The sequence below is a fragment of the Zonotrichia albicollis genome, chromosome 7 (assembly GCF_047830755.1).
Source record: "Zonotrichia albicollis isolate bZonAlb1 chromosome 7, bZonAlb1.hap1, whole genome shotgun sequence".
In the NCBI taxonomy this organism is placed as follows: Eukaryota; Metazoa; Chordata; class Aves; order Passeriformes; family Passerellidae; genus Zonotrichia; species Zonotrichia albicollis.
Window position 1 is genome coordinate 29,741,576 of NC_133825.1, and position 20,374 is coordinate 29,761,949.

At 41.8% G+C, this 20,374-nt stretch overlaps 1 protein-coding gene across 2 annotated transcripts in view; it reads right to left on the reverse strand.

Annotated features, from left to right (window-relative positions):
- Nucleotides 1-11,691: 11,691 nt before the first annotated feature.
- ADK (adenosine kinase) overlaps nt 11,692-20,374 on the reverse strand; it is a 265,378-nt gene continuing 256,695 nt past the window's right edge. For both annotated transcript variants that reach the window (XM_005481465.4, XM_005481466.4), the window contains exon 11: nt 11,692-12,869. In XM_005481465.4, the coding sequence (XP_005481522.1) occupies nt 12,745-12,869 (125 nt within the window). In that variant the 3' untranslated portion in view covers nt 11,692-12,744. The remainder of the gene's footprint in view (nt 12,870-20,374) is intronic.

Genomic DNA, 20,374 nt, shown 5'->3' on the forward strand with positions numbered 1-20,374 from the left:
CCAGAATGGAGCAAACAGGAGGGAGCCTCCTGCTCCCAGCTCAGCTGTCCTGCAGGCTGGCAGGACAGGACGGTGCCAGCGCAGAGCACAGCGCTACCTCCAGGCTCCTCAGGGCAAGGAATGAATAAACAGCCTCACCCATGGGCTGAGAGTGCAACAGCGATGAAAATGAAAGTGATTGTATACTCTGTGAATGCATGGATAATTCTCATAGCAAAGACAAGAGAAGGCACACAAAACATTGCTTTGGTAAATGGTGTAGAAAAGGTCTGTCAGCTATAGGTGTCTCATGTATACTTTGTAGTTTCACTGAGGTATTTTGCAGCAAAACAATCAAGACAAATATGCAGATCCCAATTATGGGACAAGAATCTTCCTGCATTGTGGTGCTAGGAGTTCTCTGCCATCAGGTTTTTTATACTGTGCTGGGACTGTCAGAGAGATCAGATCCCAAGTAAGACCCCAGTCCAGCTGCTGGGTGTGTTTGTGTAGCCTTGAGGGCACAGGGGCTGCATGGGTGAAGTGGCATCACTTTCTCCACTTAAACTGTGCACATACAGAAAGACTTTGGTGTTTAGTTTGGGTTTGATTTCTTTTTTGTTTTCCTGTTTTTATTTTTGTTTGGCTGTAACAATGTGCTTAATTTCTGGCTGATCAGCTTCTGTGCTTTAATACTGATGAATCTGCAGTTGGACTCCCCAGGGGGTCATCCATCTCACATTGAGCCCAAACACAGAGTCCCCTCCATCCCATATCCACCAGAAGGTTCACCAGCAGGTGCTGAGTAGCTCCATGATTTTGTCAGACCCCACAGGTTTTGAAAAATCTTTTGCTGGACCACCAGGCAACAAGCAGCAATTACATCTGGCAAGCCTAAATCCAAAAGGGAAAATGATGGGATTTAAAGCCATCAGGGACCATTCCACACCACAAAGCAACTTTCTGACTTATTCCATGCTTCAGCAAGGGCAAACAGAGAGATGAGGGCCCTGTGTGAGGGCCCTGAGAGCAGGTTCCCTCCTGGCTGTTTGGCTGTCTGGGCTCAGGGCCAGCCTGGAGCTTGCAGAGCTGAGAGCTGCCCCACTCCTTTGCTGGCCTGGACACAGCCAGGGCTGATGCCCCTTCCTGTGGGACCTGCTTTTAAGCTAAGCCCCTTCCATCAGGCCCCATCTGAACTAAAGCTCCTGCTGTGTTGCAGCCATGCCTGTCCCTGCTTTTGGACCATTGTTCTGGATCCTACAAACCCGTGAGATCCTACAAACCAATCCTGACCTGGAGCTGACTTCCAGCCTGGTCTCAGAGCTGCCTTTTCACCAGGAACCTGCCTGGTGTTCACAGGCTGTGCCTGATCCTTGCTCCCCACACTGGACCTGCCTTGCTTGGCTCACTGGGGAGCTGTGGCACTGCTGAGACTCCCGCCCTGCCAGCTGTGTTGGTGTGCTCAGCTTCCAGCTCACCTCTCCTTGCAGAGAGCCAGCTCTTGCTGCTTCCTCAAAAAAATCAGGCTGCTCCTCTCAAAATCTCCACAGCTTTTAAAGACTGATGATCTCAGCAAAAATGTTAACCCATTTTCCTTCACAGAAGAGCAGAAATGGTGGATTCATCCAGGAATTCATGATACTGAACCATGGAAGGAGAAAATGAATAGTCTTACATTGTTTCTACTGTCCCAGGGATAAGAATGTTGGTCTGGACACTTTGAGAACTCTTTTTCTTAGACCTCCAGCCTTTCTATACATAAAGTATAGAGGTGTCCTGGAAATAATGCCATGAATTCACAAGCAGAAGAAAATAACTTGTGAGAGCAGTGGCACTTAGATCTCTTGGAGTCCAGGGGATTTTTCAGTTTTGTGCCCTTTAGACCAACATTGCAACTTGTATTACACAGGTGCCATAAAGAGTATCACTGCCCCAGCATGTGGCATGAGACTAACAAAAAAATGTTTAAAAATTTGCTCTGTCTTACTTACTGCTCTTTGAACAGTAAGTAAGACAGAGGGGGTCTGGAGAAGCTGTGGTGAACCCATCAGGATCCTATTTTCTTCTTCCCATTTTTTCCTCTCACACCTTCCTCCCTCTGCCCCTGTTGATTTTGCTGGAGGTTCAGCCCCATTCCTGGAAGGCATCTATTTGTGCCTACTGCTAAACTCTGCAGCAGCTGCTCAGACCTTTTCCTACCACTGTATTGTGATGCAGTCATGATTTTGCCAGAAAAGTGGTGTTTGCCTGCCATGAACCCGAAAGAGTTCAACACTGATTAGGAAGGAAGGCTGGCTGGCAGGCAGGCAGCATGACTGACTAAGCCTGGTTTCCTTAGGAACCCAGACTGAAAAAGTGAGAAAGTAAGAGCATGTGTGTTCTGGTAGGCAGTGAATGATCCATTAAAACTCTTAATTAAAAATTTAAACATGTGTCTGCTAATTACATCACCCTTTTCCTGCCCTCAAAAAGCAGCAAATGAGCATGGTTGCACACCTGCCCGTGTGTTTATTTCCTTAGGATGCTGCTCACTTGCTCAGCAACACAAATACCAGCTCAGGTAGCAGCTGCCATTGTAAAAACATTCTGGGGGAAAGTGATGACAAATATTTTCTTTTTGTTAATGAATGGCCAAACTGTTCACAGAAATCCTGCTCACTGTTGCTGCATGTCCTGAATTTGTTGATGTTTTTCACATATCAATCCTGATGCTATGAGTTCCCATCTCAGGCAGGGCTATTTAATGCCAGCAATACACACTTGGCTGAACAGCTACCTGAAGACCTGTAAAAACAGAAAGAGATGGAGTAAATGTCTTAAAAAGCAGGCTGAAAGGATATGGAAATGAACATGGGCATTGCCTGTAAACTCAGAACCTGCAGAGAGGCTCTGGACGCTCTGGAGCTCCTCAGTCCTGCAGGGATAGTGTGGTGCTCCACATTTGAAGCACACATGGGGTGAGGAGCCTCAGCATGGTAAAAGGACAGCTCAGATTAACTGTTATCCATGCAAATGGGCACTCCCAGCAAATGAAAGCTACTTCCCCTCTGTAGTGACCCTGCAGTGAATCTCTGGTACACGTAGCTCCTCAGCTGCTCTGAGTTGGCTGGGTTGCAGCCACTTGACATCGGGCCACAGCCTCTGATTTGGGAAGGCTGTTTTATTCACTGCCTAGAGGAGTAGGATCATGTTCAACATTGCTGTTGTTATTTATTACAGTCATGAATTTGGCAGGAATTAGCCAGATTCTGGCAGGTAGCGTATGTCTCTGTACATCAGCATTACTGTGCTGTGCTATAGTGGGTACACTGGGTGAAAAATCAATTCCCTGATTTTTGGCTCCTGTCAAAACAGGCAGAGGCCAGAGCAGGAGGGCATGTGTGTCCACCGGCACACATATGGACACTCTCACCAGATGCTCCCCCAATATGCTCTCCTCAAGACCTGCCTTCATACCATGCTCTGCTGTGGCACAGACTGCTAAACCTCTGTGGAAAGGGTCCAGCTGGGATGTGGGTTTGTTTCCTTGGGCTTCTGAGAGCCTTACTGGTACTTCTCAAGGCCCCCTTTGACTCAACCTAAAAAGGACTCAACAGCAGGAAACTCTGAACTCCTACACCCCGACACTGTGCATCGCTAACAAAGCACTGCCTCAAGACTGAATGACCTTATGAGGTTATCTTTAAAGTGATATTTTAATGCATTCACTGACTGTTTAAAAGCTTCACAGATGATGTCTTGGGATTATGTACTGGAGAAGGCTTCATTATCCTCAGGAGTACAGACAAGGAGACAGCAGCTCCACTGCTGAGTTTCCCACGTTGAGCTCACATTCATCCAAGATGGCTGGAGTCAGCAGGCAACTCAATTTAGGGGCTTCCAGAATGATTGAATGATTTTTCATTGAAGTGAAGCATCTTTTATTAACTGGCCCTTTCTTTTAAAAAATGGGGGGTTGTTAAAATCTGAGGTATATATATAGAGTTTAGGATGCCACAGGGCAAATCTAGGAGCATATGAAAACCCCAAGCAAGGCTACAAGGTTTATTGGCTCTAGTCAGAAATATCGGGGCTGGCAGGATGGAGCTCTCATCACAAGGGAGGGAACCCAGAGGTGCAATTCAAAATAAAGGCCTGTGTTTCCAGGGTGTCAGCTCCCAGTCCCAGGGCTGAAATTCCTGAAAGCTCACCTTGGCTCCTTTTGCCTTTCCCCACCTCGACAGGAGTGTGGTGTGAGAATCTGCATGGTTTACCTGGTAGAACCCTGCTGGGCAGCATTGCCCTGCTTTGTGGGGGTCAGGGCAGGGGAGCTGGGGTGAGGAGCAGGTTGGTGAGGCAGGTGCTTGACACAGGCTCATCCACTCTGCTGAACGCCCTCAGGTCACTCTGTTGGGCAATGCTCACTCTGCTGACCAGGCTGAGCTTTTTGCCCAGCTGGAAGCTGCAGTGGCAGAGCCCTTGAGGACAGCCTGAGGCTCTTCACTTGTTTGTCCTCTCCAGCCCAGACTGGACAGCACAGAGTGAAGCAGTGTGGTGGGGGGAGCCAAGACACAGGGCCTGGGATTCTGCAGGTCAGCATCACCACCCTGTGTGCTGCAGTGGAGGAGAAGCACCCAAAGCTTACACCAAACCTGCCCTGGGAATGGGAGGATGTGTCCACAGCTGCACTCTCCAGACAAAGCTCAATTACGTTCCATTTGTGTAAAGAATGTGTGTGTTTAATCCATAAACAGTAACAACCAAAAAGTCATTTCATTGAGTAGCAAGATCATCCACCACTTGGGAGTACCCAGAACTATTTACAAAATGCTTTCATACTTCAAAAGGAAGAGGCTGCATGTTTCTGACTGTGAAGCAGAAGGCAATCCTATAATAATGCCTCATCTTTACCAATCATTCCAAATTATTCACATGAAATATCCTGCTTTCTCTTTTGGACTGTAATGAAGCTCCTGTTGAACCAATTATTCACTAGCTATTCATGTATTGTCAAAAAGGAAATCACAGAAGCTTTGTCATTAGGAATAAGATTTGATTGGCAAGGCACATGGCTTTGGGGCGGGTTTGCTTATTCCACCTTTTTGCTCTCAAGCCATAGCTTTCAGCTGGCAATTTCCACTGCTATAATCTGATGGAAAGTGATAAAATGCATCAGACTGCAGTACTCAAATGAGAAAACACTCCAGATTAGTAGGAATATAATTATGTTTTTCATGACATTGATTTTTTATTTTCTAACTGATAAAAGTAAACAACTGAAGGGAGGGGGGGGAGTGCCAAAAACCAACATTTAGACTTTAGTGGGATAATTAACTCAGCAATTAAACATATTTTGTATGCAGCATTTGTCCTCCAGAGCACACAGCATATGTGACGTTTGTCCTTCATTCAAATTCTTGCTTCTTGCAATCTTTTTATTTCAGCAGGAGTGGCAGCCGGTGGGAGTCCTGCATGAAGGCCCCTTCCACAGCACTTTCCTTTTCAAGTTGAGCATTCACAGCTAGGATTTGGAAGGAAAGGGGCAGCCAAATAGAATTGTGAAATGAGCAGAATTGAGAGGCAAGAGGTCTGTGCAACAGGCATTTGTGTCTGTTTTCTTTTTGCCAGTGATGTTTGCAGGGGAAGTAAACCAAGCTCCTTGTGGTCCTTTCTGCCCTGCGTGCAACCCAGCAGCTGCACAACTCTGCTGTGACTGGGGCTGCAATGGCAAATGCCCTGTGCTCTGCTCCCACTCCATATCACAGCACTGGAATGGGCAGGTTATATCCATGGAAAATTAAAGAACAAGAATTAAAGCAAATTAAATCAAAGAGGCCAGTCCTAGGGCTCCCTGCTGATGTAACAGAGCTGATTTCTCACTACTGTGTGAAATATAGAAAGAGACATAAGAAACAATGGATTGTTAGAAATCTCACTGGCCTTTTTAGCACAGGCTAGTTCTTCTGTCCTCAGTTCATCAAAGAGTGAATGAGTCTTCAGGGAAGCTGATTTTCTCAGATTTTCTCTCCTGTGATACAGAGGAGATGTCCTCCCCACTGCCCCATCTTTATCTCTTTTAGGAAAATGAGATCATTAGGAAAAAGTTCCTCATCTAGAATAAATAAAACATACTCCTTATGACTTTGTAGGTAGGATGAAGAGGGACAAGCAAACACTGTGTCAGCAAGAAGTGAGCAGATCTGTCATGCTCAGGATGACACAGTACCTCTGCATGTCAACAGAAACTGCAAAGCTGCAGCTGATAGTGTGCAAGTTAATACCCAAGCACACCACAATTATCTTTTTTCTTTGAAACAACAATATGCAAAGCTTTCTTCAGGGCAGAACTCTGAGCCTCAGGGAAACCCAAATAACTTTCTATTCCATGAGACTCCCATGGCCCAATTTAAGCTGCTGCTGCAGGGTAGAAGGGCTAACTTCTGAGCTCACATAAATTTCTATAGTAAACACACTATGACAAGTCATTCCAAATTAATTTCTTCCTTTCCCAAGCTGAATTTGTTGGGTTATGTGCTAAAATCTTGTTTCTTGCTTTGTCCTAAAATGTTGTGGTGCATAATAAACATCAAGTCTCAAAAGGCTGTTTTATTGCTAATTTCAGGCAATGAAATATATTACGTACATATTCATGTTACATGCAAAACACGCTGTATCTGGAGCACAGCCTTCCCCAAATCCAGAGTGTTCATCTTGTGAAATCTGTCACCATTTACAGAATGCAAAAGTTGCACTGACAAATGCTTTTTACTACCAGACATAAAATGTGTTTGTTATTGTACTGACCTTGGGAGACAAATAGGGAAGCTTTGTCCTTACCCTGCAAGACAGCCACAGCAGCTGGCTATGCTTTAGGACAGGCCAGACTAAAATAGGTCTGTCCGTGTGAGGCTGATAGAAGAACCCTGGAAATTCTGCAAGTTATTTGAGTGCCATTAATAGACCCCAAAATAAGTAATATCTCTGAAAATTAATCCCAAAGTTAGATTTAATTTATAATTCACTGATCCACAGATTGACAACAATCTAATTTTTTGAAAAAAGCTATTGTGATTAGTAACTGCCTCACCTCTTAAAAAACTCCAAACCTACTCTTTTTATAAAGCTGATTGGGGCAGGAGGTGTGTTTGAACTCTGCCTTGTCCTCTGGAGGGACACTCTGTAGCCAGAGCAGCATAGCCTTCTAATCACATACATTTGGTAATTATCACCACAGAGGAACAGCCAGCAAATACCGAGGAGATCAGGGAATGTAACTATTCCCAGGGACCCAAAAACTAGGTATGTTCCAAGCAGAGCAATTTTTAAGTACAGTGAAGTCTCACTTGTAGCATGGATATGAAAAATAATAGGTAGAATGAGAGGTGATTTTCAAGCTGAACTTTTCTTGAAATATTCTCTCATATGCTATTATTATTCCACAGTAATGCTTCTTTTAGGGCAATATTTTACACCAATGTTACCATCTCCATGGCACCACAGACAGGGAGGCTTTCTAAGCCCACAATTTCTCTCACACTCAGTTTAGGAGCTCTTCCATTTTTTTATGCATTTACACTGCACCACTGACTTGAGATATTTGATCCATAATAATGCTAATGCTTTGCTTTTCTTCATTACAGCCCTTACTCAAGCTCCTTTACAAACGTCACTCGGGAGTGCCAGTGCCTTGAGAGGCAGAAAGCCCAGCCAAAACTTGCCTGTGAGTATCTGGTAAAGTGAGGACCTGAAGACAGATGCACTCCTACCTTCTCTACTTGAGAGGCAGCTCAGGTCAACATGACTCTAAACTTTGGAGATGATCTGCCTGCTAAGCTACAGCACATTTATGATTTGCAGGTTTTGAGTTTGACTTGGCTTCATTTTTTAACTTTTGCATTTGGCAGCTGACAGCTATTAACTGTCACACTCCAATAACCAGGGGGTAGTTAGAACAGCATTAAATATTTGCACTGTGCAGCAAGGCTATACTTCATCTCAGCACACATGAATCCTGTGCTCCTTTCACACTGAAGAAAACCCACCTTATTGCTATTCAAATCTATCCCTCTCTCTTCCCATACTGCCATTACACATGCAAGGCTCGTCAGTGTCACTGACACAAAAACCCCCTCATGCTTTATACCAACACCAGTGACACCTGAAAAAAACCCAGACACAAAAGAATTACTGCTTTTTAATAATTTTGCTTATTTGGTCTTCATATTCTAAAAAGATCACTTATTCCATGTCTTCATAAAAGTATTTCTCCTGCCCTGCAAGGCTGCATGTTTTCTTTCACAGGAGCAACTTACAGATAATTCTACATGAAAAGTGGGTTTTGGTAACTGAGGTTTGTCCATTTTGTATGTCCCTGGTAAATTATGAACCTTTGTTTTGAAGACAATTTTTTCCCCCTCCTTGTCTAAACTGCCATTTTGAGTCTAATCTTTTAGGAAATATCCTACGTAGGCACTCCTTGTGGTCTGCTTTTAAAAAAGCAAAATTTATTTTGGCCTCTGCAGGAAGCATTTAAAGCACATAATGAATAATGTTTGACACAGGAGTCAGTTAGCAGTCATTTTAGATTAATAACACTGCCCAGAAAAAAAACCTTGCAGGGGATTAGACCAAGGGAAAGATGCTTAGGCAATAACCTCTGAGCCAGCTGGTTGCTGAACTATTCACAATAGACATAACTATCTCTGAAGGTCTTAAGTGTGAGAATTATCTCTGGGAAGAGAACAATGAGTTAGTGAGATATAAAACAATAGTCTCATGCTCTAACACAAGCAGCTAGCACTGCACATGTTCTCTTCTCAGTTAATCTGCAAGACTTTCAGACAGCAGCAGTTGGTGTCCAAATTAAGACTTCCTCTTTCCCTTTGATCTTATGTAAAAACTAATGAATTGTATAATCTCCAACACCTCTGAAATCCCGCTGGTTAAAGGGAAACTCTCCCCACCTTTCCCATGCCTGTCTCAATTCGCTAAATGGGAGCTATATTTAACAGCAGGCCAATCACATGATCACTGAAAAGGAACAGCACAAGGATCTGTAATCCTAATGCTCTGGAGCTGTGATTGCTATAAATCCTTTGCAGAATGATTTCCTTTAAATCCCAAACATGCCATCACACTTTTAATTAACATTTTTTTATGAAAACTGTGGATAAGACCCTTTAAATTAAAGATTGTTCCCAGACTTGTCATCTTAAAACAGTGTGCATTCCTATTGTCATTTTCATGTAGCATATTTTATTTCACTTTCATATAAGTAAAGCTTTTTACTTTCCCTTCCCCCTCCTATCTTAACCCTCACACAAGTAGTAACAGCTAGCACTATTTTTCAAGGGTAAACAAATAGCCCTACATTAGTTCACATGCAAAACAGAGCATTCAAATATTCAAAAAAACAGCAATGAACACAGGCAGAGATGTGGCTGATACTGCCCTACTTGAATTATTCTTACGACTTTCACTTCTCAACTTTACCATCTAATTGAGCTTATCATCTTTACATATAGAAAGAGATGGAGAGAGGAAAGTGATTTGCCCAAAGTTAGACAGTGGCTCACCTGCAGAAACAGAAGCACAGCCTTTATTTCATGATTCCCAGCTCATCATTCTGTTCAGCTATTTAGCATATGGCTTTCAGAATACTTACTGGGCCTGTTTCCTTGCCTGTTAATCTGAGCAGCACTGCAATATTTAATACCAATACCACTTGGTATTAAAACAAGTCTAAAATGCCCAATGGGCTCAGGAGATGCAGTTCTATTTCCAGCAAAAGGAAAGTTTTATACCAGTGAGAGATGCTTTGGCTGTTGGCTAGAGGGAAGTGGATTTCCAGTATTTGTTTTCCTGAGAGTAACCCAGGTAAAAACGCTCTTTGAATAATGGCTCAAGTTCAGTGACAGTGTCACTTCTGTTATCCCATCTGGGATTTGAGAAGTGGCACACATCACTGGCAGACAACTCTTTCAATGATGTTTTTCAGAAAGCCCAGTTTTCTAACACACCTCTGTGTGGAATAAGCTGGAAGACAGAGAAAGACTATTTGTGAGAGAAAGTATCAAGGGTGAAAACATCATGGATTATACAGATAAACCCCTTATTCAGCAGTAAGAAGCAGGAAAGGAATACAGATCCTGCAAAAATTACAGAATGAAATCATCAGGCAATCTGACAGCACAACCAGAAATTATTTAGCATGATTTAGCAATATATTTCTAAGTATCTATATAGCATCCAAAAATATCCATTGACAGATATTGGAGAAATAAGGAATGACTAAATAGAGCAGGTCAGACTCTGATGCCCTTCTATGAATTGGATAGTAGTTTATTCCTCAGCTGCTCCCACTGGCTTCAAATTATGTTTTGTAGCTGACACTCAAAGCCAAATGTCAGGTGCCCAAGCTCATTGAACAGATCAGTGGAAAAGCTCAGAACAGAACCTCTGACTTGACTCTTGCATTCTGAACTGAAAACAAGGAATAGAGGAAGGTGGGAGGGAAGGAAGGAGAAAGAGTCTCCGCAATGTTATGACTACTTGCCTTTACATATCCTCCTTTTCTTCACAGTATACAACTGTCCTGTAGTTTCATTAGTAAGATAAACAATGTTTACATATTCATATTCATTTTAAATCAGACATAATTATCAGGCCAGGACATTGGAAAAGTTTTTTCAAAAGGAATGGAAAGCATCATGGGTATAGAGCAAGAGGAACAGCAAATTTAACCACCAAACCATTGGGGCTTTCCTTACTGACAGGCAAATTCATGCAGTAAGTGGTGTGGCATATGTGACCATATATTAAAAGCAGGGACTGCAACGCATCCATCTTCAGCCTGTCAGTTTTTCTTGATTAAAACATATCACATGGATACATCAAGTTAAGAAATTAGAAATTAACTATGAGATGTTAAAAAAAATCACATTCTTCTGATCAACCCACAAAGCCTGATGACCATGCACATTGCAGACTCTTAGTTTTGTTTGCCATTCTATTTCCACTCCAACACATTCATTTCTCTTCCTCTCACCTATGCTCGAACATGAGAAATGTACAGCCTGAAGCTCTTTTGAGAGTGGCACTATGATGAAACCAGAGCAGTCTTACTTGCACAAAGCTGTAGCGTTGGCAGAGAGACAAGGGCTGTACATGGAGCCATTCTCAGGTAGCCAGAGTGAGCCAGAGGCCCTGCAGAAGGGAGGGACTCACCGAGCGTGTCCTGTCCTTGTGGCGCGCGGAGCATTGGCAGAGGTCACTGGTTGATGCACTTGCAGGAGTCCCACCCCTGGTGATCTCCACGATGACAGAGCCTGCTGTCCAACGTGTCAGACTGGACAGTGACCAACAAGGGAACTGGGATCTCAGCCTTGATTCCTCCCTGTGCTCTTTGCAATAGATAAACTGCAATAACAGCATTCAGTCTCTGTGTGTCCTTTGTTCAATCCTGGGCAGCAAAGTGTGAACCCTGCACTGACTTAACATTCTTTGGTGAACTCTAGCCTTTAATTTTTCATCTCTTGTATGGTACATGCACCAATTTGATGCTCCTTCTCTTCCTTACTGCTGAGATCACCCTTCAACACCCACCTGGACACTGAAAGTCATGTATAAAACATTCAGATTTAGCATTCATGTGGGTTAAGCACCCGTATCTTGTTCCCATTTCAGTAGGATACACAAAAATAAGACAGACACATACCAAAACAAAACCAGGAGTTACTGTATGACAATTTTTTTATTTATCAGTATCAAATTACATAGCAAAGTAATGAATGCAGTGTCAGATCACCTTTTTGAATACTGTAAATACAAACAAAATCCACCATATTGCTTAATTATCCAAAGTAAATTAAAAGTTTAAAAATGTGCGTTTCAGAGATTCCATTTGGCATATCCTGTCAATGTATCCTGCATAAATATTTCTGTACCTCATTTTCATTATGTGTACCTTAATGCAGCCTCTAGAAAACACACATGGAGGAGATAGGACCTATCTGTATGTTTATTTTCATCACCAACTCATGCATCTGCCCTGAAATCACTGAAAGTACCTAACTGCTAGCTCACCTGACAGATAAAAGTGACTGTACCTATAGACCTAGAGACGTACTGAGAGATAAAAGTGGCCAGACCCAAAGCAACTGCCATCAGTACAAGATGGCTGAATGCAAGATATCACAACTGTGGATCAGGCCTTTAAATTACTGATAAAACAGTGATGTACTTTCATGGAAGCTGGACTATCTGATGGCCAGATCTTGTACACTCCAGTATGTATGGAAATTCCTGGGACATTTACACCACTCTTTACACAGGTCTGACTCTACTAGATAGATAGAACAGCACCCTGTTTATAAGGTTAAGTTAGGAATAAAGTCAGGTCTGTTGAGTTCATGTAAGTTGAATAGGATTTGGCCACAGCTGGATACAAACTAGATAATTCAACAGAAGTATTTTAATGGTGTTAATCAGCAGTGCCATTTAAATGGGACTTCCTTGGAAACTGTGTAAATAGAACACTTTTTCCTGATGGATGAGATAGTAAGCTTCACTTAGCACTGTTCCCAAAAGTTAAGACTACTGAGACGTGGTAGATGTCTGAAATGGAAAACACCATAGAAATACATATTTTGTTTAGAATACAATGAACAGAAGTACAGAAGCGTTGATGCAGGTACTGGAAAGGTAAGGAAAAGGAAGGAGGAAAAATTTAGGCAGCAATCCCATGGCAACACAGAAGTTACTCTTGATCCCTCCAATTCACCACTATCAGTGGAAGTCAGGCTTCTCTGGGAAGGTGCAACCTGAACGCTTGATAATGACGCTGGCCGCGTAATGCCCGGCCCGGATGCACTCAGTCACCGGCCGGTCATAGACGAGCTGGGACAGAAAGCCTATGGGACACAGTGAGAGAGACAGAAGGAAGAAAATGGTCAGATTAGTTTTTTGAGTGTATCAGTTTGTTACGGGGCAAAGCACTGGCCTGCCTGTATGTGCCCCTGCAGCCCGGCCAGTTTAAATTGAGAATCACTCTTGAGTGAACTGCAGGGCTGGAATAGTGGTGCTGCTGTTTCTTCATGAAGTCTCCATTTGGTAGCTTCCAGTAAATGAAAGATTATCAAGACTGATCATTATTAGTGTTCTCAAAATTATTTTAACAGAATTCCTGTTCTCTTCTTTATAGAGATAACCCCTGATTCCTCAAAGACCTACTTAAAAACAAAGAAGACGTTTTCCCTGCTGAAGAGAGTTTTCCTTCTGCTCTTACTGGCTACAGCTACAGCCCCAACACAACTGTGTGCAAGCTTTTCTCCAAAAAAGAGAAAGACATGTAATAGAGAAACATTACATTCAGAGTTACAGGTGCTCACAGTGCAAAGAAGGTGAAAAATATTTACCTGATGAGGAAAGTTAGATGACATCTGCTGCATTTGATAATGGGACTTTTAATCTAAAACTTCAGCAACAGCAGGTACCCCATCCACAGCATGTTCAGATACCCGCCCTGAACAGCAAACTGTGCAGAAACCAGGTGCCTCTCAGGATTGGGGCTTCAGCTGCCACAGCCTGGCATGCACAGCTTGGAAACTCAGGAATCACCTGAGCTGAGTGCTTTGAAAACCTGAGCACCTCCTAAATAAACAGGTACTTGGAGGAGTTTAGTACAAGCAGCACCAGAAACTTTACGGATTGACTCCCTCATTTCTGAAGCATTTTGTCTTGGCTGAAGCTATTGTGATCAAAAGCATGACAGAACTTATGGCAGAGGTGAAATATGTATTTTAAATTTGGAAGAGGCTTTTAAGATGTGAGAAGTAAACTTAGTATCTTATAATTTAAAACTCCGCTCTCATTCTAGAGGTAATATTTTATTCACTTTTATCCTGTTTTTAATATGTTTCAGATGTATCTCTCTTCCTTGTCCAATCACAGAAGGAAAGTGAGACTTGCCCAAGAAAATCAGAATTCTAGCAAGCTGAAAGATGTTCTTTTTAAAGATTTCATCCACCATTTCAAGTTTCTGTCATGCTCAGGCTTTGTGCCTTGACAGTACAAATGTAGTCTTGAAACCATGTCTCTGCTAAGTACTGTGTAAAACTCATAAGTACCAACTTCTGACATATTACAAATTTTGATTGTAAGCTGATATGTTTTGCTAGCTTGCTTTCATATTCACTTTCTTTGTTCATCTGGTTTACTATTGGGGAAAGGTTCCACATCATATTGTGATGCTGTCATTTAACCTGTGCTCTGTTTCTAAATATTTCCTTTGGTGATACACTACAGCATAATTTCAGACAATAATAAAAATATTTCATCCTATGCAATGATGTCTGCTCCCTTAAATATCATGGAAAACAAGGAAAAGAAGGTTAGATTAAAGAAGGATAATACTGGTGAGCAAAATACCTGTTTTCACCAATTACCAATCTCTATCTTGGCTTCTTGGTCATGACTGATAGTGAAAAGAAGCCTAATTGATATACATTTTCCTCTAAACTGCACAAAATTGGAGAAGAGTTTGAAACTGCAAAATCTATAAATCAAACAATTTTCATTGGAATAGGGAGGCCATACAGAGTAAGCAGATTAGTTAAAAAAGGAGAAAACTCATATGTTTCTGACATCAATACTTTTCTAGAGAACTATGTATTGGCTGGAATTTCCCAGATATTGACTGACACTGGCTGGGAAAAAATGACTCTTTCACCAACAAAAGGTAAGTCCATAAGCACAAGTGAAGAAGACAGGAGTTATCAATATACAAAGATAAGAATCTGAAACAGGAAGAAATTGTGCTGTGAGTGCTATCACTGATGGCAGTCAGGGATGACAGACAACACAACTGTGGCAGGATGGTCCAGCTGCAATAGTTGGGTAACAGTTGAGAAATTCAAACAGCATGCCTGGCAGAAATCAGCTCGTTTCTGAATAACAAGATGAAAATGGTCTGCTCTCCATTAAATTAACATGCATTCTTAGGAGAAACTTTCTTGGATATGTGGAGGGTGTCAATCATTAAATTTAAACTGCCTGGGAGGCAGGAGCTTGCCAGTGTGCTTCTGGGTGGTTAAAACTTGAGAGCAAGTTGTAACCATATGTAAAATGAGGCTGTTAAGACAGTCCATTTCTGACTCAGTAAGTATGAAGATGCACTGGGCAGGTCTCCAAAGGCAAATATGGGGCTAGCTTTTGTGCAGAGCATGAATTCAGAGAGAGCTTTATACAAGAAAAAGCAACTATCCCCTACATTTATGATCAAGGCATCAAACATACATGAAGATGAGAAAATCCACAGAGCAAAGGACCATCAAACATGAATTACTTTTCAATACCAACTAGACTGACACTGTTGTCATCTCCCAGGCTCATTGTAGTTTCAAGTAAGTATGAGTCTTTTGTCTTCAGTGAACCTACTTCTTATTTATTCTGATCTAAGTGAAAGCAGAGTCAGGTGAAAAACCATCTTGTTCTAATTGGGGATAGAAATGAGACATCTCTGTGATTTAAGGGTGTTGCAGAAATGACATTAAGTACAGCTGTCATATATGACATATGTAGAAACTGCAGTGGGGAGTTTGCCCTCAAACCATTCTCTTGTCTGCTGAGTTTCTCTTAAAAGGTATGTGTTTCAAAGATGAAATGGAAATAGCAGTATCTGACACAATACTGCATCGAATGACAATACAAACACACATATCACAAACAGAACTACATCACACAGTAAGACTAGGCAGTTGGCAAAGCAGACCCCGAGGGAACACCAGAAAGCAGTGCTGTTTGAGCAGAGAAGCAAAGAGCTCTATCAGGTTGGCTGCCTTAGCTGCAGAATGTTCTTTTTAGTTAATGCAGTAAAAAGCAACATGGTCAGAATATAATTCAGAGTTTGCCTCCCCCAGTGTATAAGGCACGGTGATGCAAACCCCATGAGTCATACTCTCAAGGCATCAATCCAGATCTGAGTTCCAGCTGAAGAAGTTACTCCCCCATCTGTTTTTCACCATGCTGCTTTGCTGCTGGTATAACCTGATACCCTGTCAAAAGAAGCCAGATCAGTTTAAACAGTAGGTGTTGAGCAGGGGATCTTTGCTAACACAGCTGATTGAAACTGAAGTGGGTTAGTGAGCACTCAAACAGCCCAACCAGAGAGCAGGTCAGGGGAGGGAAGATGAGAAGCAGTTGAAGGCTGTAATCTCTTAAGGTGCCATGATTGGAAATGCAAGAAGATAAGTGAGCATGGCTTCAGACTTCACACTCCTCCTACAACTTCAGAGACCAAAAGGGCAGGATTGAACTCTGATCCTGTATCACAGGCCTGGGATCACAGACCTAGATCATCCCAGCACATACTAAGGTAGCTCAGCATCTACTTCATTTCTCTGTGGTCTGAACTGGTCCCTGGCTATCACTGGAGCGGACTGCAGAAAGCAGCAGTAAACTTTGGCTACACCAGACAGCCTCACAGCAAGTATTTTACCAAAACAACTTGAGGCAATATTGTTTACCATGTTGTAACTGCAGCTGTTGAGCAGGAGCATTTCTGCACTGCTGGAGCTGTGCATGGAGCTGCAAGCATTGAGCACCACTCTCATCACACTAGCTCCAGGCTTTCCTGTCTGCCTCCTGCCCTGTCATCCAACATGCCAACTGCTTGTGGAGGAAGGGAAAATGCAGTTGCAGGATGTCTAGCAAGCCATCTTGGTAAGTTTTCAGAGTAGACTGGGATCCTTTTGCCTTTCACAGGCATGGATAGCCAAGTAACCACCTTGCACCCAGTAATGGTGAGAACTTCTTTGGAACTGGGTCCAACTCATCCCACTTATCTTCCTAGAAAAAAGACAACTTTGCTTCAAAAGTTGCTTTAAACCTTGGAGCTGTAGAAAATGTATTTGCATTCTCAGATGATAGAAGTGATTACAACACACCAACAGCTATTTTTGGCCCTTAATTATTTCTTTTCTGCTCGGGAGAAAGAAAAGCGACTATGGAATCACTTTGCTCTGAAAAGTGTGCCTGAAATAACTGAGAGTTAACCTTTATTACCACCAGCTTACTTATTGCATGTTCTCAAAGACAACGTTTGTAATAGTTAGGTCTACAAACAGAATGAGGGAAAAGTGAAGTTGCTTTGTTCCTTTTTGTGCTCCCCACCAAATGAAACTCCTATAAGCCAAGAAGTGGTGTCAGACCCAAACCAAGGCTCTCACTGGGACCAGCTCAAATCTCTTTGGGGCTTTGGGGATGTCAGTATAAGTTTGAAAAAACACAGCAAGACAGTCCACTGACTGACACAAAAGGTGTTCTATTCACTTTGTTACTCCCTAGAGTTGAGTAGAACTTAAACATCACTAAAAGAGAACCAAGCTGATTTTCTAGAAAACAGATATTTCAGAGGCAATTTCACTGAAATCAGTGATTTATTTGAAAGTTTTATTTCCAGATTATACGTGGTAATTCTGAATGAACACTTAGAACTAGTGCAGTTGGGCAGGAATGTGGGAGTCCGATAGTGGAGATTTAAAACAGTTCTGATCTGCTCCAGTAATGGTTTAACAACACTTAAAAACAGCTCATATTGAAGCCAAATGTTTCATTTCAAATTGTACACTTGACAATTAATTTTAATGACTGTTAATTACTAATGCTGGCTGAAAATCCATTTATAGCCTCCGACACCCAGCTCCCCACTACTTGTCTTTCTGCAGTTTCTCTCACACTTCCAACCTTTATAAAATGCCCACGGCAAAATTAATTTTTTTTTAATGCAAGAGAGAAAAGCTGAAAAAATCCAATTATCAAATGCATCAATTCTAAACAACTACAGGCTGACCCTGAGTCAGAGCCCCTCAAAACCTTTTTGCTATGTGATGTTCCCAGACAATTCTACTTCCAGATGAACCCTGAAGTATATAACCTATGCTAGCCAGGCCATGCACCATCATAATTGTCCCAGCCGCAAAAAGGATCCTGATCAGCTTAGCTGACTCCTCTTTTTTGTATTTAACATTTGTACAGCTTAATTTGTAAACTGCACTTTTAAAAATGGTGTTATTCCATCATGGGGACAGTTGCAAGCACCTTTTCACACTCTTGTTCACATACAGAATTTATCACAGTTGCTGGGATGCTCATCTATTTTTATGTGATCCCTCTACATTTCCAGGCCAGGAGTGTGGGAAGATGCAGTTTTCAAGAAACATTACCCAGTCAAAGCCTTGTGGCTGATACGATTGGGGTTTTTTTTGAGGTCTTTTAGCGCTGTTGGAGCAGGCTAATATTGTAGCATGAGCCTGGTCAGTAGTAATCGGGTGGCTGGCAATGCTGCTGCCAAGAGCCAAGCAGCCACCCTAGATTTTGTGAAAGATGTTGGCATCAGTGGATTCTGCAATACAGTCACTGAATGACCGTACGTCAACATGCTGAGGTTTCTCCTTTTTTAATTTTGTGGCAGATGGTGGATATTACAGCCAAGAACTGTGGCAAGCCAGAGGCCCTGCCCATTGCTATCAAACCAAATGTTGGCTATTCTAAATGGAAACGTTTTTGATTAAGGGTGGGATTTGGCTTCTGTTTTCATGTCTTTTGGCACTGTGGTCTGACACATCAGACTTACAGTATATAAGACAAGTTAAATGTAAGTATCTTCAAACACTCTATATTTCTTTCAACCTTTAAGCACTTTAGCACTTTCACAGAATTTATTGTAAAAATGATACCATACATGAATATATATGTTATTAACTACGAATGTATATGCATAGAAACATGTGTCTTTTCCTCTCCTTAAAAATGAAATGGTTCTGTGCTTTTAACAGGACTGTAGTGCCAGGCTAATTACAATTGAGAGAAAAAAGGTCACCAACCCTTCCGTAAAAATGGTCATTTAAGATGTATATCTAACAAGTGGCAACCTTGAAATCTCTCACTGGAAAGAACATTAGAAAATCCTTCCTGACTATACCACTGGAGGAAAGTTTTAATAAAAACTAATTAAACTACAAAAATCTCAAGTGGTTAGCTGATTTTAGGGGCTAAATTTCTGGCAATTCTAATTATCCTCTTGTGGCTTCACTTAGTGTTTCACAACCATGACAGATGACAATGAAAAACTGCAGTTAAAGTCATCCTCCCTGACACCATGCTAAGCACTAGCTTCTCCCTCTCCAAGTAAAATCAATACCATGTTTGAGTAAACACGTTTACAGCTTTATTAGGATGTCTTGCTTGTTCTGTAACAGCGACTTGAAGCTGTGGTAGCAAATCGACTCAACTCAGTTAAACCTAGAGAGCTGAGTAAGAGGCTCATCGATAAGGTTGTTATATAAATAAACTGCAGGAGACCAGAAAGCTGGAACAAACAGCTTGGTAAATGTCAATATTTTTACTTCCAGAGAATGACAAAACCATGAGATCACGACTAAAATGTTTCAGAAGTCTATATTTACTTTATTTATAAAATGGTCACGTGCTAAAAGCATTTCACTGCCTTTGTACAAGAAACTTATTTTATAATCAGCAGCATGAATACTAAACCAAGTATGTTCTAAGAAATGCAGTGATATTGGTATCACTATGCCTATCCCTCTTGTTTTCTTCTGATTTATGGATACATTTTCAATGCATTGAGTTTCTGTAAGGATCACTCAGATGGGTGTACATATTTTTCAGTCTGAGGTTATACAGTCAGTTATGGACACATGCAAATAATACAACTTTGCATTTACTAGACAACTATGAATAAGTGAAAGGAGTGTTTTCAGTTTAGCAGCCTTTTCCTGGAATGGAGAGGAGGTGTTGAATACACATAATGAAAAAAAGAACACAGTGTCTAAAGCTTTAAAGCACTACATGTGGAAAATGTTAATGAAAGATTTCTGCAGAAATGTGACAATAAAAATAAAAAAAAAGAAATAAAACTTCATTACATCCCTATTATTCCATTAGGAATCAGTTACTCAAGGCTGAATAACTTCATTGCACTGCACATGATTGCCACTGTTTGGCTTTACTGGGCCAGCTCACTGCAGCTCAGAGAACAAGGTGTCATCATAGTTCCCAGGGTCTGTATGTGCTCAGCCCACCAGAAACTCCCTCCAAGCAGTCTCATTTCTCTGATGCTTTCAAGTAGAAATGCTGTATGCTGCTCTGTTGTGGTTTGGTCCTGAAGGCTGTGCCATAGATTGGGAAAATAGACCCTGAGGTGAAGCCTACTTAGATTGATGTGAGATTTTCTATCACTGCCCTGTGCCTTGACTGCATACTCTCCACCTACTGAGAGGGAATAGCTCAAAGCTGGAGCTTTGTTATATTTTGTTATAAATATAAGCAGTATTTTATACTCTGACATCCTTCCACATTAAACATCCTCAGTGGACTCTATAACCTGTTGCATATCACT